This window comes from Xenopus laevis, chromosome 4S (assembly GCF_017654675.1).
Source record: "Xenopus laevis strain J_2021 chromosome 4S, Xenopus_laevis_v10.1, whole genome shotgun sequence".
NCBI classification, from domain to species: Eukaryota; Metazoa; Chordata; class Amphibia; order Anura; family Pipidae; genus Xenopus; species Xenopus laevis.
The window spans coordinates 98,869,622-98,890,540 of NC_054378.1; the positions used below are offsets into that span (position 1 = coordinate 98,869,622).

General features: G+C 36.9%; 2 protein-coding genes across 2 annotated transcripts in view; both read right to left on the reverse strand.

The window, feature by feature from the left end:
- Positions 1 to 3,744: 3,744 nt before the first annotated feature.
- On the reverse strand, positions 3,745 to 10,969 carry apobec4.S (apolipoprotein B mRNA editing enzyme, catalytic polypeptide-like 4 (putative) S homeolog). The gene is made up of 2 exons (XM_041561619.1): positions 10,289 to 10,969; positions 3,745 to 6,791 (listed from the first exon to the last, which is right to left on the reverse strand). The coding sequence occupies exon 2, from the start codon at positions 6,729 to 6,731 to the stop codon at positions 5,637 to 5,639; it is 1,095 nt and encodes a 364-aa protein (XP_041417553.1). The 5' UTR covers positions 6,732 to 6,791; positions 10,289 to 10,969; the 3' UTR covers positions 3,745 to 5,636.
- Positions 10,970 to 16,369: 5,400 nt separating this feature from the next.
- The window catches only part of colgalt2.S (collagen beta(1-O)galactosyltransferase 2 S homeolog), a 41,389-nt gene continuing 36,839 nt past the window's right edge, over positions 16,370 to 20,919 (reverse strand). Inside the window, exons 11-12 of the mRNA XM_041561621.1 lie at positions 19,663 to 19,869; positions 16,370 to 18,183 (exon numbers count right to left, since the gene is read on the reverse strand). Coding sequence (XP_041417555.1) covers positions 17,910 to 18,183; positions 19,663 to 19,869 — 481 coding nt within the window. The 3' untranslated portion in view covers positions 16,370 to 17,909. The remainder of the gene's footprint in view (positions 18,184 to 19,662; positions 19,870 to 20,919) is intronic.

The following is a 20,919-nucleotide window of genomic DNA, read 5'->3' on the forward strand; positions in this document are numbered from 1 at the left end:
TCATATGCATAATCCCACTCATACTCAAAATACCACTCACTCAAATGCATAATCCCACTCATACATACCACTCAATCATACATGTATGAGTGGGATTATGCATATGAGTGGGAATATGCATATGAGTGAGTGGGATTATGCATGAGTGAACAGGATCATGCATGAGTGAGTGGGATTATGCATGCGTGAGCAGGACTATGCTTGTGTGAGTGGGATTATGCACGAGTGTGCGGAATTATGCATGAGTGAGAGGGATTATGCATGAGTGAGTAGGAGTGAGTGGGATTATGCATGAGTGAGCAGGATTATGCATGAGTGAGCTGGATTATGCATGAGTGAGTGGGATTATGCATAAATGATCATACATCCTTACTGTTAACCTTTTAACAACCAGAGTGTCAGTTATCTAAAGAGCCCGTTCACTTATTAAATTTTTATGGGGGGGGTTTACATGTCCTTTAAAAAATACAAAAACTATAAAATCCACATTAGATTACATTACAACACAGGACCCAGTGCAGTCTGCATATTCTGATTATTAATCAGTCTTGCTGTATCGGCTTCTGGCAGATATTATTTGACTTGTGCTGTTTTGATCATTTATGACTATCCCTAAGCAGCCCAGACCACACTGAGCATGTGCAGGGTCAGGCAAAGATGTTTAACAAAGTTATAAGATAGTGACCCCCTGTGGCCAACTTTGAAAGCAAAAATCATTTGTTTGATTAGGCTGGTGGTGCAGTAAATTCATGTTTATGTTTAGTATACAAAATAAAAACATTTCTATTTATTTTTTTTGAAAAAATATTTCAAAATATTCATGAATTGTAATAAGAATTGATTACACTGTTTAAAGTGGATATATACCCTGAAAACAAATCAGTGTAAAACTGGTTAGACTCCCCTTCTAGGAACTTTTGTAATCTACATTCATTTTTTCTAACAACATTAGCAGCTTTTGCACTGCTGATATATTTAACTTGAAAGAACAGCGCCACCTGCTGTTCAGCCCAGCTGTCAGAAAATTAAATTACTGAGTAAAGAAACACCAGAAGACTCTTCTCTGCTCAGTAACTTATTTTTCTGACAGCTAGCCAACAAAAAAATGCAAATTTAGAAACATTCCCCCATTTCATTCTAAAAAAACAAGTTCGGTATATACATATCTGGCGATAGAAGGTATGACAAAGTTGGTAACTGATTATAAAGCTGAACACATGATATCAGGAGTAAGCAAAGCTCTGCAAGAATGCCCATGCAATCACACTATTTACAGAATTAACAAAACTAAATAACCGCAGCGCTGAAAGACTCCCTAGGTCACATTGTAACGCACAAAATATATTCATAGTGTGTAATCGCTGCTTTCAGTGTTTGCCAGTTTAAAAAAGACGCTTACATTTAAAATTAATGAACAAAGGTTCCCCATAAAGGCACCCTATTACCGAGCATTCCTGAGCAGACATTCATTAGCTCCCATAGTAAGAAATCAGAGTCCCTGGCTTACAATGAACCTTCCTTCAAGGGGAGAGACAGAGGCTCGCTTGTACAAGTGAACAGGGATCACATTCTAAACCAGACTCAAACAGGCTTCTCATTTTACCTGCCCCAGCTAAGCCCTAGTCTGAAAGGCATTTTAGTGTGAAGTGGAAATGATCTCTAGAGCGGCGCAGAAGACCTTCGGATCTGATAGCAACAGGTGAGCCAAAACTTTGGGGGGGGGGTGTTGGAATTCCTCTGAAAAAATGTTTAGATTTCTGTAGCCAGTAAATTCCAATCATGCTCGGTTGAAGACCTATAAGGGAACTGGCAAACGTTCTTCACTGCACTCTTTGGCGATAGCCTAAAAACCCCCAACGTGCTCCCTAATATGGATATGCACTACCTGCCTTCAATTTAAAATTATGAATTAGAATTTCTAATTTTGAAATTCAAATTTGTTTTTCAAAATGTATCAAGTACTGGCCCTTTAAGAATTCGAATTAGACTATTCGCCACTTTAAACCTGCCGAATCGCTCTTTTAGTCTGTGGGGAAAATCCTGGGATCAATTTGGTGTTGTTTGTTGGCTTGCTGAAATTCGAGTTTTAAAACTCGAGTCTGAATTCGATTTGCATTTGATTTCGATTGGTTGTTCTTTACTCAAATTTCGAGTTTATGGGAGTTTTTACAAACTCCCATGAATTCTAAATTTTTGACCTTAATACATCTGCCCCTTAAAGTATGGAAAATGTGACTAATTTCCTGTATAAAAGCATTGTTCTTATAAGTGCAGAAATAGTTAGAACTGAGTAATGTCTGGGTGGTTCCTATTTATCATTAAATCCACGTCTGGTTGTTCTGTTAGCTGACATACAAATCTGTATTAAACAGAGATATGGGAATTGGTGGGCCAAAAAAAAAGGATTTTACAGTGGACTTTACATTTTAATGATTCTTTAATCTTATAATTGCAGTAATTGAAGTAATAGTTTAATATTCAGCCTCTGGTTCATATGATTTGTATATTTAATAAATATCTTAATTTAAAATATGACGACTGTACACTGCAGTATTGTACTTAGATATGGGAAGTGTCTACCTCCATATTAGGCTGCTAAGCCACAACCCTTTTTCTGGTTTATATTGTAGTAATGGAATTAGTACTAAGAAGAAGCCATTGGGAGGTAATAAGGAACCTTGTTCACAACCACGCATGTAACCAGCCAACCAACCACAGATGCAGATTACGTTATGATTTGAAAAATATGTATACAGGTGTAGGGATGTGAAAATTTAGACACCCTTACTCTTTGTTGACAGGCACATCCTTAGTGATATTGACACATAAGTGGGTCCTTATGGTGGGCCTTGTGTTTATGTAATCCCTGCAGTTCTCACAGTGGATGCTAGATGGCACTGTGGCATAATATAAAAGGCTTGCAAACCATGAGGTCAGGGCCATTGCTGCTGAACCTTTCCTCTGTTAGGCCACAGAAGTTAGGGGTGGTGGAACTCAGCCTGAGTATAGGAAGTGATAGTTATACCTTTTAAAAGATCACTCTAGGAGTGATAGATAGGGTATGTAGTTGAGCAGCTCAAAGCTCCGATGAGGATATTAGAGGGATTAAGATCCCGGGTATTACTGACCCCATAGTAAGGCCTAAGTGTTAGACTGGATTGGGGGAAATACCTTCTGACAAGCTGCCTAGCTCTCTACGTGTACTCTTTACTTTGCAGAGAGTCATTCTATGTTTGCTACAGTGAGTATACCTTGTTATATTGGTTGATCTATGTGTTACTCTATGTTCCATGCTCCATTGTGAACTCTGGTTTTGGTTAATGAACTCAGTTTATTGTTTAAGCAAAATAAAACTACTGGCGCCCAATCTCTTGTGCATTGCTCACAGTTACAGTTGCACTACACCCTGCCTCCACCTTGCTGCGAGGGCTTACCTCTAAGAAAAGAGTTTTATTGGTGGTGTTAATCCACACAGAAAGTAACTAAAACAGACTTCCATAAAGTTCGTTTATTATAGCGCTACACAGGTATAACTGTTATCGAGAATCTTTTTGTAATTTGGATCTCCATCACTTACATCTACTTAAAATAATTTAAACATTAGAGTTGTTTTGAGTCCAATAAAGATTAATTATATCTAAATTGGAATCAAGTACAAGGTACTGTTTTATTATTACAGAGAAAAAGGTAATCATTACTAAAATGTAAATTATTTGATTAAAATGTATTATATGGGAGATGGCCTTCCCATAATTTTGAGCTTTTTGGATAACTAGTTTCCAGATAATGGATCCCATATCTGTATTAGGTGTTCAAGTTTTATTCAGACACATTGCTGCTTATTGTATATGCCTACATTCCATCCACAAAAGAGCACTATAACATTTTCCATGCAGCCTCTGCACAAAAGGCTCACCAAGACAAGCTTGAACATTACATCTTAATGGCTGTGTGGAGTCCCCAGGGCAGGGTCGGCCCAGGTGAGAGCGAGCTGAATGGTGACAAAGACGTGTGCGGATCTGCTCCCCTCCACCTGACTGAGCATTTTCTCAAAGCTTCCCATTGACAACAATTTCCATGAGCTACAAATTTACATGGATCCGGTAACATCAAAAACGCCAAAATGGAAGCTCCATCCGGAATATTTGATGTCTCTGGCTCTGTTACTTCACAGGAATTTTGAATAAGAAGCTGAAGAAGAAGCAGTAAGAGAAGATGCTGTAGGAACAGGGTTCAGAGTCCAACTAAATGATCATTGCCAGTCCAGGAGAATTGGAATCTATCTTATTTTTACAGTGCTGGGGAATGAAATGGAATCATTTAGGGCATTGCTCTGCTTCCCCAGTTGATGTTTCTCATGCGGCCTGAACAATGAGGAGTTCATTGGGCTGAACTACAGCTAAAAAGTGTTATTTTCTGGCTGCCTAAGCAAAAACAAAGGTTTCTAGAGCCTTCAAAAGATGTCTCTTGTCTGCCACCTGCTGGTCTCTGGGAGCATTTTCTTCCCTTTGGAGGGCCTTTGTACCAGTAGCCAAGGACAATTCACAAAACGGAGGCAAAAAAATTGTTTTATTTATTGCAAGTTTAAATATAAAATTCAATTAAAAAAACGAAATCCTGCCAAAATCATATGAAGTATGAACTACAAAGGGCAAAGAGCTTTTCTTTAAATGAAGCTGAGATAAAAGGTTCTGAATACATAATTTTAGTGATAGGCAACATTAGTTTTAGCATCCAGCTTATTGACATAGGAATGTTTAATAAACACAGATGCACAGGTAAGCACGCTCCCAACTAAAATATAATTAATCCTTATAGGAGGCAAAACAAGCCTATTGGGTTTATTTAATGTCTAAAATATTTTAGTAGACTTAGAGGCCCATTTACTAACAATCTAATTGTGATTCTTTTTCCACAAATCATGAAAAATTTGTGGTTTTGCAATTTTTCTGAAAAAAAGCTCTAAAAATTCGGGATTTTTCAATTGAAAAAAAAACACAAAAGCCTTTCATGCCAAACCTCGACCAAGTAAAGGTCAAGGTGCTGTAGAAGTTGAATGTTAAAGTTTTATAGATTTTTTTTCCGCTATAAATTGTCTGACAAATTTGAAATTTTAGATCTTTTCGAGGTATTTTTTCGGATCGTTCGGTGCTATTTTTCATTTGGACTTTTTATAATCAATGACAGTGGTGGTTTTAGAGTTTGTGAATTTAGTCGTGGTTTCTAAAACCACTACAATACGACCTTTAATAAATAAGTATGGAGATCTTAATTACGGAAAGATCCCTTATCTGAAAAACCCTGAGTATTCTGGATAACAGGTCCCATACCTGCATAGTTTTGGCAAACCTGCAAATCTTGCCATCAACCCATCACCCTTCAGGGCACCCAGCATACATTTTGTGGGTTTAATCACAACTATAAACACTGTGATGGCACACATGAGATGTTATGCAGGAGCAGCTAAAAATTGAACATTATAATTCAAAAGCAGTTTCTTTTGGATGTTTCCAGTTTAACACCGGAACCGTGCTGAGGCATCAATCCTGCAGCTGTTGTCAGTGGTGTCAGAGAAGCAGTACTTGAGCTGATATAAAATGACATTAAATATTTCATCAATCAAAAGTCAGGTCTCATTATTTGTCTTTATTTTTCTTTTTACTATATCCTTTCCCCTCCTTGTCTATATCTTTTACCACTTTCTCTGTAATTACAACTTCATTGATCTTCTTTGCGTTTGGTATAAATGAACCTACATCAAATTCCTCGTCCATGTCCACCTGCCCTGGCATTTTCAAATGTCTGACCACATTCCTAGGTTTGGACGAGGCTACTTGCGGGACTTGGATTCTGGGCACTGGAAAAGGAGCAATTAGTCCCTGGGGCACAGGATATGCAGAATATTGATAATTACCACTAAGATGTTTTGGAACCATGTTATAATGTGTTTTTGGAATCATAGACTCTTGATGGTGGTTGGGTTCTTGCAGTTTAGATGCTGGTGAAACGTCCACAAAATAAGGTTTGATTCCCGTAATAAGATGAATCGCATAAGCATTAGAACTGTCAGCTGATGCCCTGGCAGGCAAGATTGGTTGATAAAGTGCTGATAATGAAATTCCTTTTGCAAAATTGTAAAGAAGATTTTTCCAAATTCCGTCACTTAGCGGATTAATCGTCACGCGTGGCCAAAGACTAGCAAGGCTCCTCAAGGCTTGTCTGTTCCAATCAGCTGCCGGGGAGTTCTCTTCAACATGGTACAGCTGGGAGAAGTAAATATCCAGTCTTGTGTCCTGGTGCTTAAGCAAGAAGTTGTATATTTTGCTAATACAGTAATGGTCATACTCATTGCAAGGTGTGTAGTTGGCATAGAGAGTTATGTAGCCAACAGTACCATGATGGCACAGAAGAGTATCTAGGTAACCATGGTCCTCAAACAAGATAGATTCTGCATGGAGGTTGGATATTACACAGTTTGTCACTTGACCTTTCTGTAGGTTTGTTCCAGAAAAATCCTTAACTTCATAGAAAATTAATTGTTTGTTCTCGGGCATTGTAGGGCCATAGGGAAATCCAAATGCCTCATAAAATTCTCCATAAGTGACACGAGATTCTTCCCCTGTTTTTATATGATAGGGGCATTTGGAGCAATTCTGGTTTGGCTCGAACCAGTAATAAGGTTTGACCAATGTCCCATGGGATCCAGCAAACTCCTGAAAAAAGTTTTCCATCTACAGCTGCAGGTCAGTGTTGATCAGAGGTCTGGAATCTTCCAGCGTTTACCAGGATGTCTGCCATATGAAATAACATATAAAATAACCGTAACAACATTGTTAAAAGAGCGACAGTTATGACATTATAAGGGTTTATTCTGAATGTGTGACTTGATAGAGTGTTATACCTTCCTTTTTTAATGAGTCGTCATGATTGCTTGTTTCTGTTTAATGCTTAAATTATTGACTTGTTTCAAAATTCTACATAGGATTAACTTGTGCCCGAAAAAATGGTAAATTTTTTTAACCTTTATAAAAAATGTCACGGGTTCCTCCTTAAATACACACCTGCTGGTTACATGATGTATTAGGATGTCTGTATACATTTACGAGAATGTTTTTATTTTCCCATCAGGTTATCATCCCTAGGACCCAATTACCTGTTAATAAAACATCTTTTATTTCAATGCTGGGCCCTATGCAAAGGCCCCACCACAGACACTCTCATGCAATACATGCAATTTTGAAGGACAAAAATGAGCTCTGAACATACAGAGATGAAAGGGACCACCCAGCTGAGAACTAAATGGTACTGCAAGTCATTGTCAGACAAGCTGCATTTAGTTACTTAGTTAACATAATTAAGTTATAATAGGCCAATAGGAAACAATTGAATTAAATATACAGCTTCAAACTATTTAAAAAGAATCTGGGTAACCTTTTGTTCCTGGCAAAGAAACTTTTTTGTTTAAATGTCATCCAAATGCAAAATTATTAGAGAAAATATGAACTGTAACGTTGGACATGGTTGCACTAGTCAGCCAGATTACTGGTGGCCCCAGGTCTTTGTGGACCCAGCCAAAGCAATTATAAACTCTTTCTTATTTACAGCTCCGGCCTATATAATACCTATAATATATATTACTATATTAATCTAATTACTTTTAGAGCAGGCCCGGGGTCAGGTTCTCTGGTGTTGCCCTGGGGACCCAGTCCTATAGATATTCCTACCTCCGCCTGTGTAGGAAACATTGTACTAATGGGGTGAGCCATTGGGTGTAGGATACTACAGCAGGATCACCATTTGTGAGTAGTTGGCCAAACAAGGTGGAATGACTAGTTTGGTATGGCCAAAATAACTAAATTAAAAAACTAGATGTTTTATTAGCCATTAGAAAATAGTTGCATCACTTAGATGGTTATTTATCAAAATCCAAATTTATCTCAATAATTTCTGCCTACAAACTCCGTTCAAATCCACTCGGGTTTTTTACGCTTATTTATTATTACATTTCCCCGAAAATTTGCCTTGCGGTAAAAAAAATCAGATTTTCACGATTTTTTTATCCGATTTTCACAAATTTCACGTTTTTTTTAAAATTTTCAACCGAAAACTCAGAAAACTTCAGGGTATTGCACGAAACCCAGCGCACATCAAAAAAATCATTGGGACTTCTCCCATTGACTTATATGCAACCTCGACAGGTCTGAGATGCCGGATTTTCAGATTCTGACTTTTCCATCCTCAGGGTTTAATAAATTCCGAAAAATTGGTGATTTTTTAAAAGTCTGATTTTATATAAAAAATAATCACGAATTATTAATGATTGTTGCATTTGGAGTTTAGTAAATAAATCTCCCCATAGTGCATGCACTCTATATATATTGCCAGGGTCCTAAATATTTTTGACCAAATTTTCAAAGGATCCAACTGTACAACAATTAGATCAAACAACCCATTACAGATATGGGATATGTTATGCAGAATGCTCGGGACCTGGGGATTTCCAGATCAGGGATCTTTCCTTAATTTGAATCTTCACCTTAAGTCTACTAGAAAATCATGTAAAGATTGAATAAACTCAATAGGTTGGTTTTGCTTCCAATAAGGATTACCGTAATTATATTTTGATGCACTGATGTATTATTACAAAGAAAAAAGGAAATCATTTTTTAAAAAACTTGATTATTTGGATAAAATGGAGTGTATGGCCTTTCTGTATTTCAGACCTTTGCAGGTTTCCAGATAATAGATCCCATACGTGTATTATTAATAGTGATGGGCAAATTTGCGCCGTTTTGCATTGCTGAAAAATGTGCAAATTTCGTGCGAAATTCGCAAAACGTTTTTTTTACGCTGGCGTATGTTTTTTTGACACCGGCGTCCGTTTTTTGACTACGGCGTCTATTTTTTTTTTGACGCCGGCAAATTTTCGTGCCCGTTTCGTATTTGATGGCAGCGAATCGTGCAAATTTGCGCCTGGTGAATAAATTCGCCCATCACTAATTATTAAAGTGTATGTCTATATCGATATACTTTTATCTAGAGGGAGGAATAATTGTGTATGTGGTTATTATTGTATGGCAAATGTGTGTGCAGCATACTGTTGTAGGAGTGGCATAATCATTAACCCTTTAGGTTTCATCCTGGTTTGTAAAAGTAGCCCTTCATTTCCTATCACCCAGATGCTTATGTCAACCCTCTAGTTGTTTTAGAATTGCTAAGGGTTATTGTAGTTTATCTCAGCTAAACATGCAGGTTCTTTATAGGAATTTAATTAGGCACTTGCATTACAATGTAGCCATTGCTAGGAAACTGAAGTTACCTGTGGCCTTGCTATGTTATAATGTCAAAGTATTAGCCATTTACTATACAGGTACGGGATCTGTTATCTGGAAACCTGTTATCTGGAAGGTTCAGAATTACGGAAAACCTGTTTCCCATAGACTCCATTTTATCCAAATAATTCTGATTTTTAAAAATGATTTCATTTTTCTCTGTAATAATAAAACAGTACCTTGTACTTGATCTGATCCAAACTAATATTTAATTAATCCTTAATGGAGGCAAAAAAACAGCTGATTGGCCTTATTTGATGTTTAAATGATTTTCTAGTAAACTTAAGGTTTGGAAAGATCTGTTATCCGGAAATCCCCAGGCCCCAAACATTCTGGATTGGTCCCATACCTATATATAAATATATATATTTATACCTATTTTTAAATATGTAAAAAAAATAAAAGTTTTAACCTTAAACGTACCCAGTGTGCATCTATGATTTTTTGGATTTGTTTAGATTTATATATATATATATATATATATATATATATATATATATATATATATATATATATATATATATATATATTTTTTTTTTTTAATCTAAACAAGAGCCTATGTTCTATGGAAGTTGTTTGATATGCACTTCTGCTAAAATACATTAATAGATATAATTTTCTAATTATTATCAATTATTTGTACCCATGAAACATTCCGATTACATACAAACACTGCCTGAAACAGGAAGGTCACGGTCATTAGAGCTTACACTAACATTGTCTCCAGGTACCAATGCCCTACCCTCTTTATTAAATATTCCTATTTTATAACCCACAGTGAAATGTAATAATGGACTGAGCTAAGGATATAAGGAGGCAAGAATTGCAGGAAATCAAAGAAATTTCATTGGTTGGATCTAACTATGTAACTGAAACGATTGTTAATCCCAATTTCACAGTAACTTGTGTGGTTTGTTAAGAATGTTTTGCAATTAAAAAGTACAAAAAACACTTACCATGCTTGACGGAGAAAGCGCTTGGAAATGGTTAGTTCCTAGGGTTTGATATGAGGAAAGGATCTCACAGGGCATGACTATACTGTATTTACAATACAAAGCAATATCAAATGGTTGCTAAGTCGTTTGTACATACAAGCCTAAGGTGAGGCGTGGCCCAATTGTCTTGCGAGTCACATTTCTTATTTCCACATTACGCCGTAGCTATAAACTAATGATGTGCCAAATGGAGTTGTAATCTTACAGGCAAATAACATTTGCAAACATTACACAATGCACCTAGTTTGACTTTCTCAGCAGCAACATTTCTGTAGCACTGCTCCCTTTTCCCTCTATTCACTGCTGGAGGGATTTCCACTGGAATGCGCATCCCCAGGCCAGCACAGGCGAGCAGACATTCATTTATTAGGCTTTGAAGTGTTCTTTACCTTTTAGCTTCTGCCCCATAATTATCACACTGGATTAGCAGTGAAGGAGAGGCTTTAGGGATAGTAAATTCAATTATTATAAAGCAATGGCTCTTTTGTGATTCAGGTCCCAGTAATAATTATAGACACATAACTCATGTGATTGTGTAATTTATTATGTAAAAAAAGTTCAGATCCTTGCCCTAGTGAAATGCATTGTCCAAATTCTTTCTTTCTTTCTTTCTTTCTTTCTTTCTTTCTTTCTTTCTTTCTTTCTTTCTTTCTTCCCTCCTCCTTTTTAAGGGCTTTTGAAGGGGTTGTTCATCTATAATTAACTTTAAGTATGATTTAGTGAGTTATATTCTGAGACTCTTTACAATTGGTCTTTGATTTTTTTTGTGTGTTTATTTTAATTATTTAGCTTTTTGTTCAAAAGCTCTCCAGTTTGCAATTGCAATTGGCCTAGGTTTTAGGAGTAGCCATTTCATCTTAGAGGTAAGAGATGATGTTATAATCCATTTCATTTTATCTTATTTATGCTGAATAGTGATGGGCGAATTTGGGGCGTTTCACCGAAAAATTAGGCGAAAAATTATCGAAACGGTGCTAGCGTCTCGTTTTTTATCGAAACGGACGCTGGTGCAAATTTGCTGGCGAAAATGCGCCGGCCTCCAGAAAAAACTATTTTTTTAGCGGAGGTTTCCCGAATTTATTCACCGGCGGCGAATCTTGGGAATTCGCGCCCGGCGAATAAATTCGCCCATCACTAATGCTGAACTGAAATGATAGAATTTCGGATTGAGTTTGTTGGCCAAGAGTGCAAGTCAATGACAATGCAGGGCATTTCATCAAAATTAAGCTACATGAAGCATCTTCTTGTGACTCCTACAGACTGGGCTCTGCCAATTTAGAAGTTTTCCTGCAGCAGGTCAGGGTTGGACATCCTCTGGCCCAAAAAATGCACTCTGTTTCTTGCTTCAGTGTATCCTCAGCCTATTATTGCATTTCCACTGTGGGTTATGAAGCATGACAGCATTGTCATCTATTCTAGAGAATAAAAAATGATACACTGTAGTCTCTAAAGAGCAGGGCCTTCCTATATTGGGCAGTATTTGTAAGTAAACTATAACTCTTAGCAGCTTGTGACAACCTTCCGTTAGTTTGATTCCAAATTAACTTTTAATTAAACTGTTATTAAACATTAAACTGTGAATTTCATTTGCAAATAGGCCACTACTAATAAATGGAGATTCAGGAATAGGTGCAAAATTGCTCCAGTGTAGTTACCCATAGCAGCAAGACCTTCACTTTTAACTTGTAGTAGATTTCTTTTTGATTACGGTTGGTAACTGCACTGGTGAATTTTAACAACATGTTAGTACACAAGCCAACAAAATCTACCAGAATGTACTGAACCTGTATTAAATGTATATGTACAGTTTATCAGGCTTATTATATTGATGCAACATTTTCTCTGCATATCTGCACTTTTTCCTATAATTCAATCATAATTGTAGCCACAAGGTGGAGCTGTGTCAGCATGATTTTCATTGTCGGGAAGTTGCCATTTCCGGTGTTTGGCATCAAAACCACATTTGTGCTTTATTCTTTAGGTGCAAGTTCATTGCATCTATCGACACAGGTGGCCTTGGGCACCCTGGAGGTACCATCCCCTTTAAGATGGCTGTAGCTCCAAGTTTCACCTGTGTCAATAGGTGCACATAATAATTTATCAAATGTGCACGGCATACCTCCCAACATTTTGGAAGTAAAAAGAGGGACAAAAATTTTTTTCCCGCACGTAGCGCAGCAATTTTTTGACCACACCCCTTTCTGTGGCCACACCCCTAATTACCATGTTTGTTTTACAAAATTTGGCAGGTTATGAAAGTTTGAAAACATTTCTCCTTATCTAAACTGTGTTTTTGTGTCTCAAAATTGTGGCAAAGTATCTTATTTGCACCCGTTAGCTGTTCTGTGCTCTCTGCTAAAAGCCAATTAAGTGAGAAACTGTTTCTTTTTCTGGCTGTTCAGTGCAGAGAAAAGAGGGACTTTCCAGTACAAATGAGGGACTGCGGGTTGAGCTGTCAAAAGAGGGACTGTCCCTCCGAAAAAGGGACAGTTGGGAGGTATGGTGCACAGCACAACTACATAGAAGTGCTAGGAGCCGCTCAATAAGTGTTTTTTCCCTTTCTTTGCACCCATTTTGCACAACCATAACTGCACTTAGCAGATCCACACACATTGTTCCCCATATCTGCTCTTACAACTATTAAGTGCAAATTTCTGAATCCAATTCCAGATTCAGAGCTCAAAGCTCAAATCTGCACCTAGTAAATAGTGTGTTGTCACTGGTAGATTTTAATGAACAAAAAATTTGGATGAAGCAACTGTTTTTATTTAAGTGTACAACATAATTTTCTTTTCAATGTTCAAATATAAGCTTACAAAGAAGAACACTTCTCAACTAAAAAAAATATTTTATCTCTTAAAAATAGTTTTAAAAAACAATATTGGTGCCATATTTAAGTTAAATTACACCTCCAGAATATATATTTATATATTTTATATATATATATATATATATATATATATATATATATATATATACAGTATATATTTATCTTGTTTTCTTTGTACATTATTATTTGAAGTGTAAATAAAACATGGTATAGTATTTAAGAGATCACTTTTAAGTTACAATTACAATAAGTACATGTAGTGTTGAAGGATAGACAGGTAATTTACATATATGAATAAAGACAAAATATATATATATATATATATAAATATTTAACATAATATTCGGTACAATTATGTAAAAATTAACGCTTATGTGTACATTATCACAAATAAATAACTGCAATTTAAATGAATAAATCTGTTCTAGGAATGAGTTAATGAGCATTAGCCAGCATAAAGCAATTTGCTTTGATTTGGTGCAGTTAGAACAATAATAGCAAACGTCCAGAAGGACCAATGAACATTTGCCTATATTTAGTCAAGCTTCCTCTTCGGACGAAAGACTCTTTACTTACAATTAAAGTGGTCACTATTTATAACAGCATGAGAGGGCCAATCACAATGAGTTCCCAAATGAGTATAACAGCCAATCAAATCCTTGCTTTTGTTGATATCTAATTGCTGATTGGTTGCTCTGGACAACATACACAGCATGATATGTAGACCTCATGGCAAAAAGCCATTGAATATAAGCCATAGTGATGTCCAGCAACTCAACAAATGGCCCATCATTCCCATAGATTCTATTAGACCTGTTAGTGAGCAACCTATCAATTATAGCAAGCCCCAGAGCCATTCTTCTGGCACACACTCATCCAGACATTTCTAGTGCTTCAGCAACTTCAATGGAAAGTGTAGAGACATATGATGACTGAAGAAACTTATGTGATTGATCATAGCCTAGGTAGAACTTGAAACACATTGTAGGCATCTACACTCAAATAGGCATCTGCAGATAGCCTTTATTCTAAAAACAAACTCCAAAAAGATAAAATTTTGTTCATAATAGCCTATAGGTATGGGACCTGTTATCCAGAATGCTCCAGACCTAGGGCTTTCTGGATAATGGATCATTCTGTAATTTGGATCTTAATACCTTAAGTCTACCAGAAATCATGCAAACTATACCCCAAAAATTAACACTTAGGCAACAGATTAATTGGCTCATGTGACTTAACATGTATAGTTTGTTTGGTTTGTATGTGTGCACCATGAATCGTAGGATTCCAGGGGAAGACCCATATTTCTTAAAAAGGCAATTTTCTATTTAGGATTACCCAATGGCACATACTACTAAAAAAGTGCAATCTATTTTTATTGAGACCTACATTGTTCAGGGCTATAGTTTTCCTTTAAATAAACCCAATAGGCTGGTTCTGCTTCCAATAAGCATTTAATATATCTTAATTTTATTATTACAGGGAGTCTTCGAGTTACATACACCTGACTTACATACAACTCACACTAACAAACGGGGTCTATTATAAGTTTGCTTGACTTTTATTAGCATTTAGATTTAATAAACCACCTGTCTCAAACCCCTCTGGTGTGTGTGGTCTACTGCAGAGCACATAAACGTAAAAATACATGTGCAGAGAAAGGTAAAAAGAAATACTACGTTAAATTGCATTTAATAAGTAAATGTAAATGTTTCAACTTACATACAAATTCAACTTAAGAACAAGCCTATCTAGTACGTAACCCAGGGAATGCCTGTACATAGAAAAGTCTTCCGTAATTCAGAGCTGTCTGGATAACAGATTTCCAGATAAGGGATCCCATGCCTCTATCTGCTTCCCAAACTCACCCAACTTCAGCCAACTTCAGCCACATTCTGGTAGAACAGGCTTTATTTGCAAAAAGAAAGACTTACACTCGCACACCCTGGCCGTCCAGACTTCAGCGACTTCCAGGTGCTCGATGCTAGAGGGAATGGGCAACCTCAGAAACAACGTAGGAACAAGACACACCGGCACAGCATGGGTGAGTTCAGCAGGTTAAACCTTGCTCGTTTATTGCGGATGCAACGTTTCGGGGCGTGACCCCTTTCTCAAGCATGAACAGGCTTTATTTGCCATAAGATTAAGTTCTGGCAGTGTCCTAGTAAAATCAATAGGGATAGAAATTTCAAAAACTCTGTGATTAAAGTCTTTTGGTAAAACGGTATATACAGTAGCATCACAGGTATTCTCACTGCAGATGATATGCCTGACACATGTTGGGAACATGTTTGTATGATATAAAACACAATAGTGTAGGGACCCTGAGGCATAAGTTCCCCTTTTCATTTGGAGCCTCATGGTGTATACAGGGTTTCCTGGTTGGTGCAGCATTGCTGATCCCAAAAGCAGCCACAAGGTGTCGCTGCTGTGCTATTTAAAAGGAGATTGCCATGTACTCGCAGCCATTACTGCTGGAGGATTCCTACTTTCACTTTCATGTAGGAAGATGGACAGAACTCATGCAAAGATGTAAGGGGCTAAAAGGGAGTTTGATCGCACTGCAGGCTGATGCAGGGTGCTCCAAAAGCCTGGGCGAGTTGTGCCTAAGGAAGGGTAGAAGAGAATAAGGATCCAGCGTATCTCCTGTTTTGGAAACAGGCTATTTGTGAGCCTGCCATGTGGGAGCCAATATCTTGTCCAGTGGGAAAGGTATTTGGGGCAGGTAGCACTACCTGGGGACAAATGTGCTCTTTGGAGAAAAGGGACTGAGACGCTTTATCTGCCAAAGGAGTTGCAGGACTTTGCCTGGCATGGAGGGCCAGGAAATGGATTGCCACAGGTTCCCAGGGGAGTGGGTTATATGTTGATATGATGTAAATGTGTTTTACTTCCCCTTTAAATTACACTTTCCTTATATAAAGTTGTTGTTTTTATATAATAAAGTGTGTGTTTCATGTTATTCCTTATGGACCCATCCGCAGGTGAATTCCATTAGGTGGAGTCACTGCCAGAGAGAAGAATTCCCAGTACCCTTTCGCCTAGCAAAGGGGACTCAGGACCTGTAAGTCTGTAAATAGTGTGATGTACCACTTTGGCACCAGGGGGGTGGCCAAAAATGGGTTACAATAGCATGGTCAAGGCATGTGAAAAGAAAGAATACTGTGCAAAACTGCAAAGGTATACATATACTGACATACAGTTGTACTTTATTAATTTATCATGCTTTATTTACATAGCGCTGACATGCTGCACTGTGCTTTACAAAGACTGGTTATCATTCCCATCAGTTCCTGCCTCCTGAGAATACAGTCTAATCTTAATCATATAAACACATCATACTCATTGATTAACAACTTCTTTCCAGTTTATTATTTACCTGAACAGTAGGTTTTGGTCTTTGCAAACATTATACTTTTACAACAAATGGAAAATGAATAAATCATAAGGGTAGAAATGAGATGCAGCAACGTTTACAGTTACAAAATCTATATATAACTATTTTACATGCCTCTATAAACTCAACAATATTCTTTCAAGGCCACACAAAGGTACCGTAAAGTGATCTCCCCACCTTTTCCTTACAAGCGCAGGATTTATGTAAAATTCTGATGGGGATTATAAATTATGTATAATTTGGACATGAAGAAAACAAAACATCTTTCTCACAGTTTGCAAAGGAGGGAGCATCCCCTCTAGTTTCACCAATGTCAGCATTTCTGAGTGTACACAATGGATAACTATGGATCACTTGGCTGTTAATACAATCAAGCCCCTCAATGGGGTATTCTTGCCTTTACCAACGATGCTATTGTACCATTTTCCAATTCCATTAGAAGGACATATTGATTGAAGCAATGTTTTACAGCAAGCATGCATTTTCAAGAGAAAATTGTGTGCTATACTGTAAGTTATTTTGTGTCTCTCTTGATCAGCATTATTCCCTCTGCTAGGGCTAAGCATAGAACATAAACCCCTATAACATTATTGCTGATAGCAGCAGAAGGCTTGGTAAAACATATTTTTCATAGAATGGTATCTCCTTGCCTGGTAGTATTATCTGCAATAGCATATTCCAACCTATATATTGGTTTTATGGGCTAATCCTAACCCTAATCCTGACCCCACCAAAGCTTTTAATATAAAAGAAATCTCCAAGACCATACCATGCTTTTTATAAGCATAAGGCCATTGTAAAGGCTCATTGTATGTTCCATAATATTTTAAAATGTCAGTTCATGGTAAAAGTTGATATCCTGGTGCATTTAGGCATAAAGGACCCATAAACTAGTGGTACAGTGTTATGAATTGCTACAGCAGAGTATTAGAATCCTTAACTCTCACCATAGTACTATTTGTATGGAGTTTGTATTTTATCCAATGTTAGGCTGGGTTTGCTCTGGGTACTCAAGTATCATAGCACACCCCATTGTGATTGTATAAACTTTGGTGAGTGGGAAATTAGACTGCCTCTACAAAACACAGTGAAACTTGTTGGTGCCATTAAAACAATAGTTAAGTTATGGAAGACCATATAGAACCCACTAAGGAATTCCAGCTTTCCATTAGAACCATTTTTGTTAATTCATCACAAAATAGACAATTTAACACAACTAAATAAAATTATGTCACTCGATTTAATTGTGACTCTTTAAATAAAAAATATCTTTAATTCCTTACACTAAAAAAATTCACAGTAAAAAATAAAGCATCTATACAAAAATGATGTGCCCTGCACATGTTTTTAAATAATTATAGTTCGTCCCGGGATGACGTTTCAAGTTTTGGCTGAGGTGGTAAGGCGTCCTTGTTCTGAGCGTCACTGTGTATCTGACCCTGCTCTCTAGATTTCAAAGAGTACCTTCGATCCCAATCAGTCACTAATGTTTCATTGTCCCAGATGGTGGAAGTTTCTGTATCGCTAAAATACCCTGGTTGGCCGGTGTAGTGTGTCGGGTAGACGAGCAGGGGCTCAGCGGAGAAAGCCTTCAAATTTCGATGTTCATAATACTCAAAATATTTCTTTCTAAAAGATGAAAAGAGAAGTGTTGTTTCATTATTATTATTATAATTACTATTAGCATGTATTGATAAACTGCCAACATATTCCACAGCAGTGTACAATAAATGGGTGTACACATTAAACAAATAGGAAAACACCAATACCAAAACTATGAATAAGAAAGTAAAGAGGGCCCTGCCCAAAAGAGCTTACACTCTACAAATTTCATCATCCCTGGTTCTTCAAAAAATATGTTCATTTAATTATAATTATACAACATTGTATTGGTGATAACTCTTATATATTGAAAAATCAGAATGCTTGCATAGAGGAACATTGCTCTCATGGTTTCATAGCTATTACATCTCCCTAAAGAAGGATACAAAGATCCCATGTGAGAGCACATAAAAGTTGTTTTATTTGGGGAACAGTAAAGGGGTTATTTCAATTTTTGTGGTCGGAGTTTTAAAGAGGAAAACACAATTCCTTCTAAGGAAAAAAACCCTCAAATTTTTCATGATTCATTCAATGAGGCTGCAAAAAGTCAATATCTGAAAATACTCCATTTCAAACCTGCCAAGGTCATGTAAAAGTCAACGGCAGATGTCCTTTTTACAACTGGAAGATCTGAGTTGCGTTTCGTATGAGAATCTGAAAAATTTGTGATTTTCAGCGGTAATCCGAAAACGTCATCATTTTGGGCAACATATCTGGAAAAATCGGATGGTTCCAATTTTTTCACAATTTTATTTAGTCTTTTCCCCTTTTGCGCTAATTTATTGATAAATAAAGTAAAATGTGGATGCGAGTTTGGTCGAAGTGGTTTTAATAAAATAATGAGGACTTTTTCAGATTTTAGTAAATAACCCCCTAAATGTATTTTCAATTCTAATTATGGCAGACGGTTTTATTTCTGGATCAACATCCGTGAATAAACAAATTATTATAATTAGAATTCTCTATAATAATAACAACAGTACCTTGGACTCGACCCTGTATTTGATATTACCTAAGCTCCAATAAGCAATATTGGTAAAAAAACAAAAAATATTTTTTATAGGATATTAGATCCTATACCTGGAAAGATTTTCTAGATGCACAATGCCCTCCTAATACGTTAATCAGCTGACCAAGATATAAATCCTTACTGCCCCTACTGTAAGAAATCAATTAGTTCTGAATGGAACCTGTTTTCCTTAAATATTATGGAAAATAGTTTCTTGGCTTTTACTGCCCTAGGACAGAGGCTACGAAGGGAGAGGCCTCTACAAGGGACACTGGAGGTACAAAGGGCCTAGTGTGGCACTGATTGAAGCAGTTTTAAAACGTTTATGAAAATTGTTTAGAAGGCCATAGCATAATTTTCAATTACTGAATTCTTAGATCAATTAATCCTAGTCCAGATTTAGTCCCCCAAACCTCGGGGGGGGAATAACTCAGCCCCTAAATTATGAAATAATTAAGATAATAAAGAATGGTTCTACAAGGAAGTGATGCACTTACACTGGGTGTTTGTTATACATAACAGGAAGGAACTCATCCACTGGTAACATCTTATTAAATGGCTCCGCTGCAATAAGCTTCTCTGCTCCTTGCCTGGATAAGGCATACCCCAGGGTCCAGTAGGAGTAGTCAGCCTCGACCAGATTCATTACATCTGGAACTGCCTTTTCCGGACGCTCAACTTGCATTCGCTTTCTACCAATGTAGCTAAAATATACACAAGAAAGAGCATTAACTAAAATACATTTAAATAGCTTTGTTTTAGTTCTAGAAATATATTTTTTATTAAGTCTATTAACAACTTTTTCACCATAATCCCTTCCTTCTTTCTTTTCATTAACATGATATTGTTATACTTTAAATCAGTATAAATCTTAACTAAAGAAGTAGGCTAGAAATATTATGCTTCATGTTTTGGGCTCCTATACCTGGCAACCACAACCCATTTAGAAGGGAAGATTTTTGTCTCTGAAGATGTCCCAGTAGCTCCCCATCTTCTTTTTTGCTGATTCACTACACATGCTCTGTGCTACTGTCACTTAATGAGCTTAGGGACCGACGCAAAATATACAATACACATAGAATATAGAGTAAATGTCAGAATATAAGGCTAATTAGTAATTAATACAGGTAATTACAACATGACAGCTCAGAAATTAGCATTATAATTTAATAATCAGCCTTGTAGCTTATATTACAGGCCAACCTCATTTTCTGCTTTGTGAAGACCGCTAAGCTTACAGTAGCTTCTCAACAGTTGCTCAGAGCCCACTGAGCATGTGAGTGTATACTTTTCAAGATGGTGACCCTCTGTGACAAGTTTGATCCTTGATCATAGATGCTATTGAGAAGCTGAAACCTTAGGCTGGTGCAATACATTCAGTATATTAGTATGGCATTTTTAGCCACCTTCGTTTTTAGGATTTAGTTCTCCTTTAAGGCTGTTCAATAATACACATATCAATGGAAGCTAACAATTTTCTAGCCTTTGCATGCACCAGATATTGCCCTCCCTTCTTGAGCCTGGTCCAACTCTACCAAAGTGCATTTCTATAATATTGTATTTTTTCATTCTTCTACTATCTCCATTGTTATTGGTCTGCACCTGATAATCGTAATGCTTTCTGTTGCCACGCCAACATTTTACTTAAAATTAATTCAAGGGGTTGATTTATACTGCCTACTTAACTCCTGCTTCATTTGAAGTGTTTTGGAATGTAAACTCCTTCTATAACTAATATTAAATAATATCAGTTA

Coding starts and splice junctions, on each gene's coding strand:
- apobec4.S (XM_041561619.1), bottom strand. CDS start 6,731: ATGGAAAACTTTTTTCAGGAGTTTGCTGGATCCCATGGGACATTGGTC.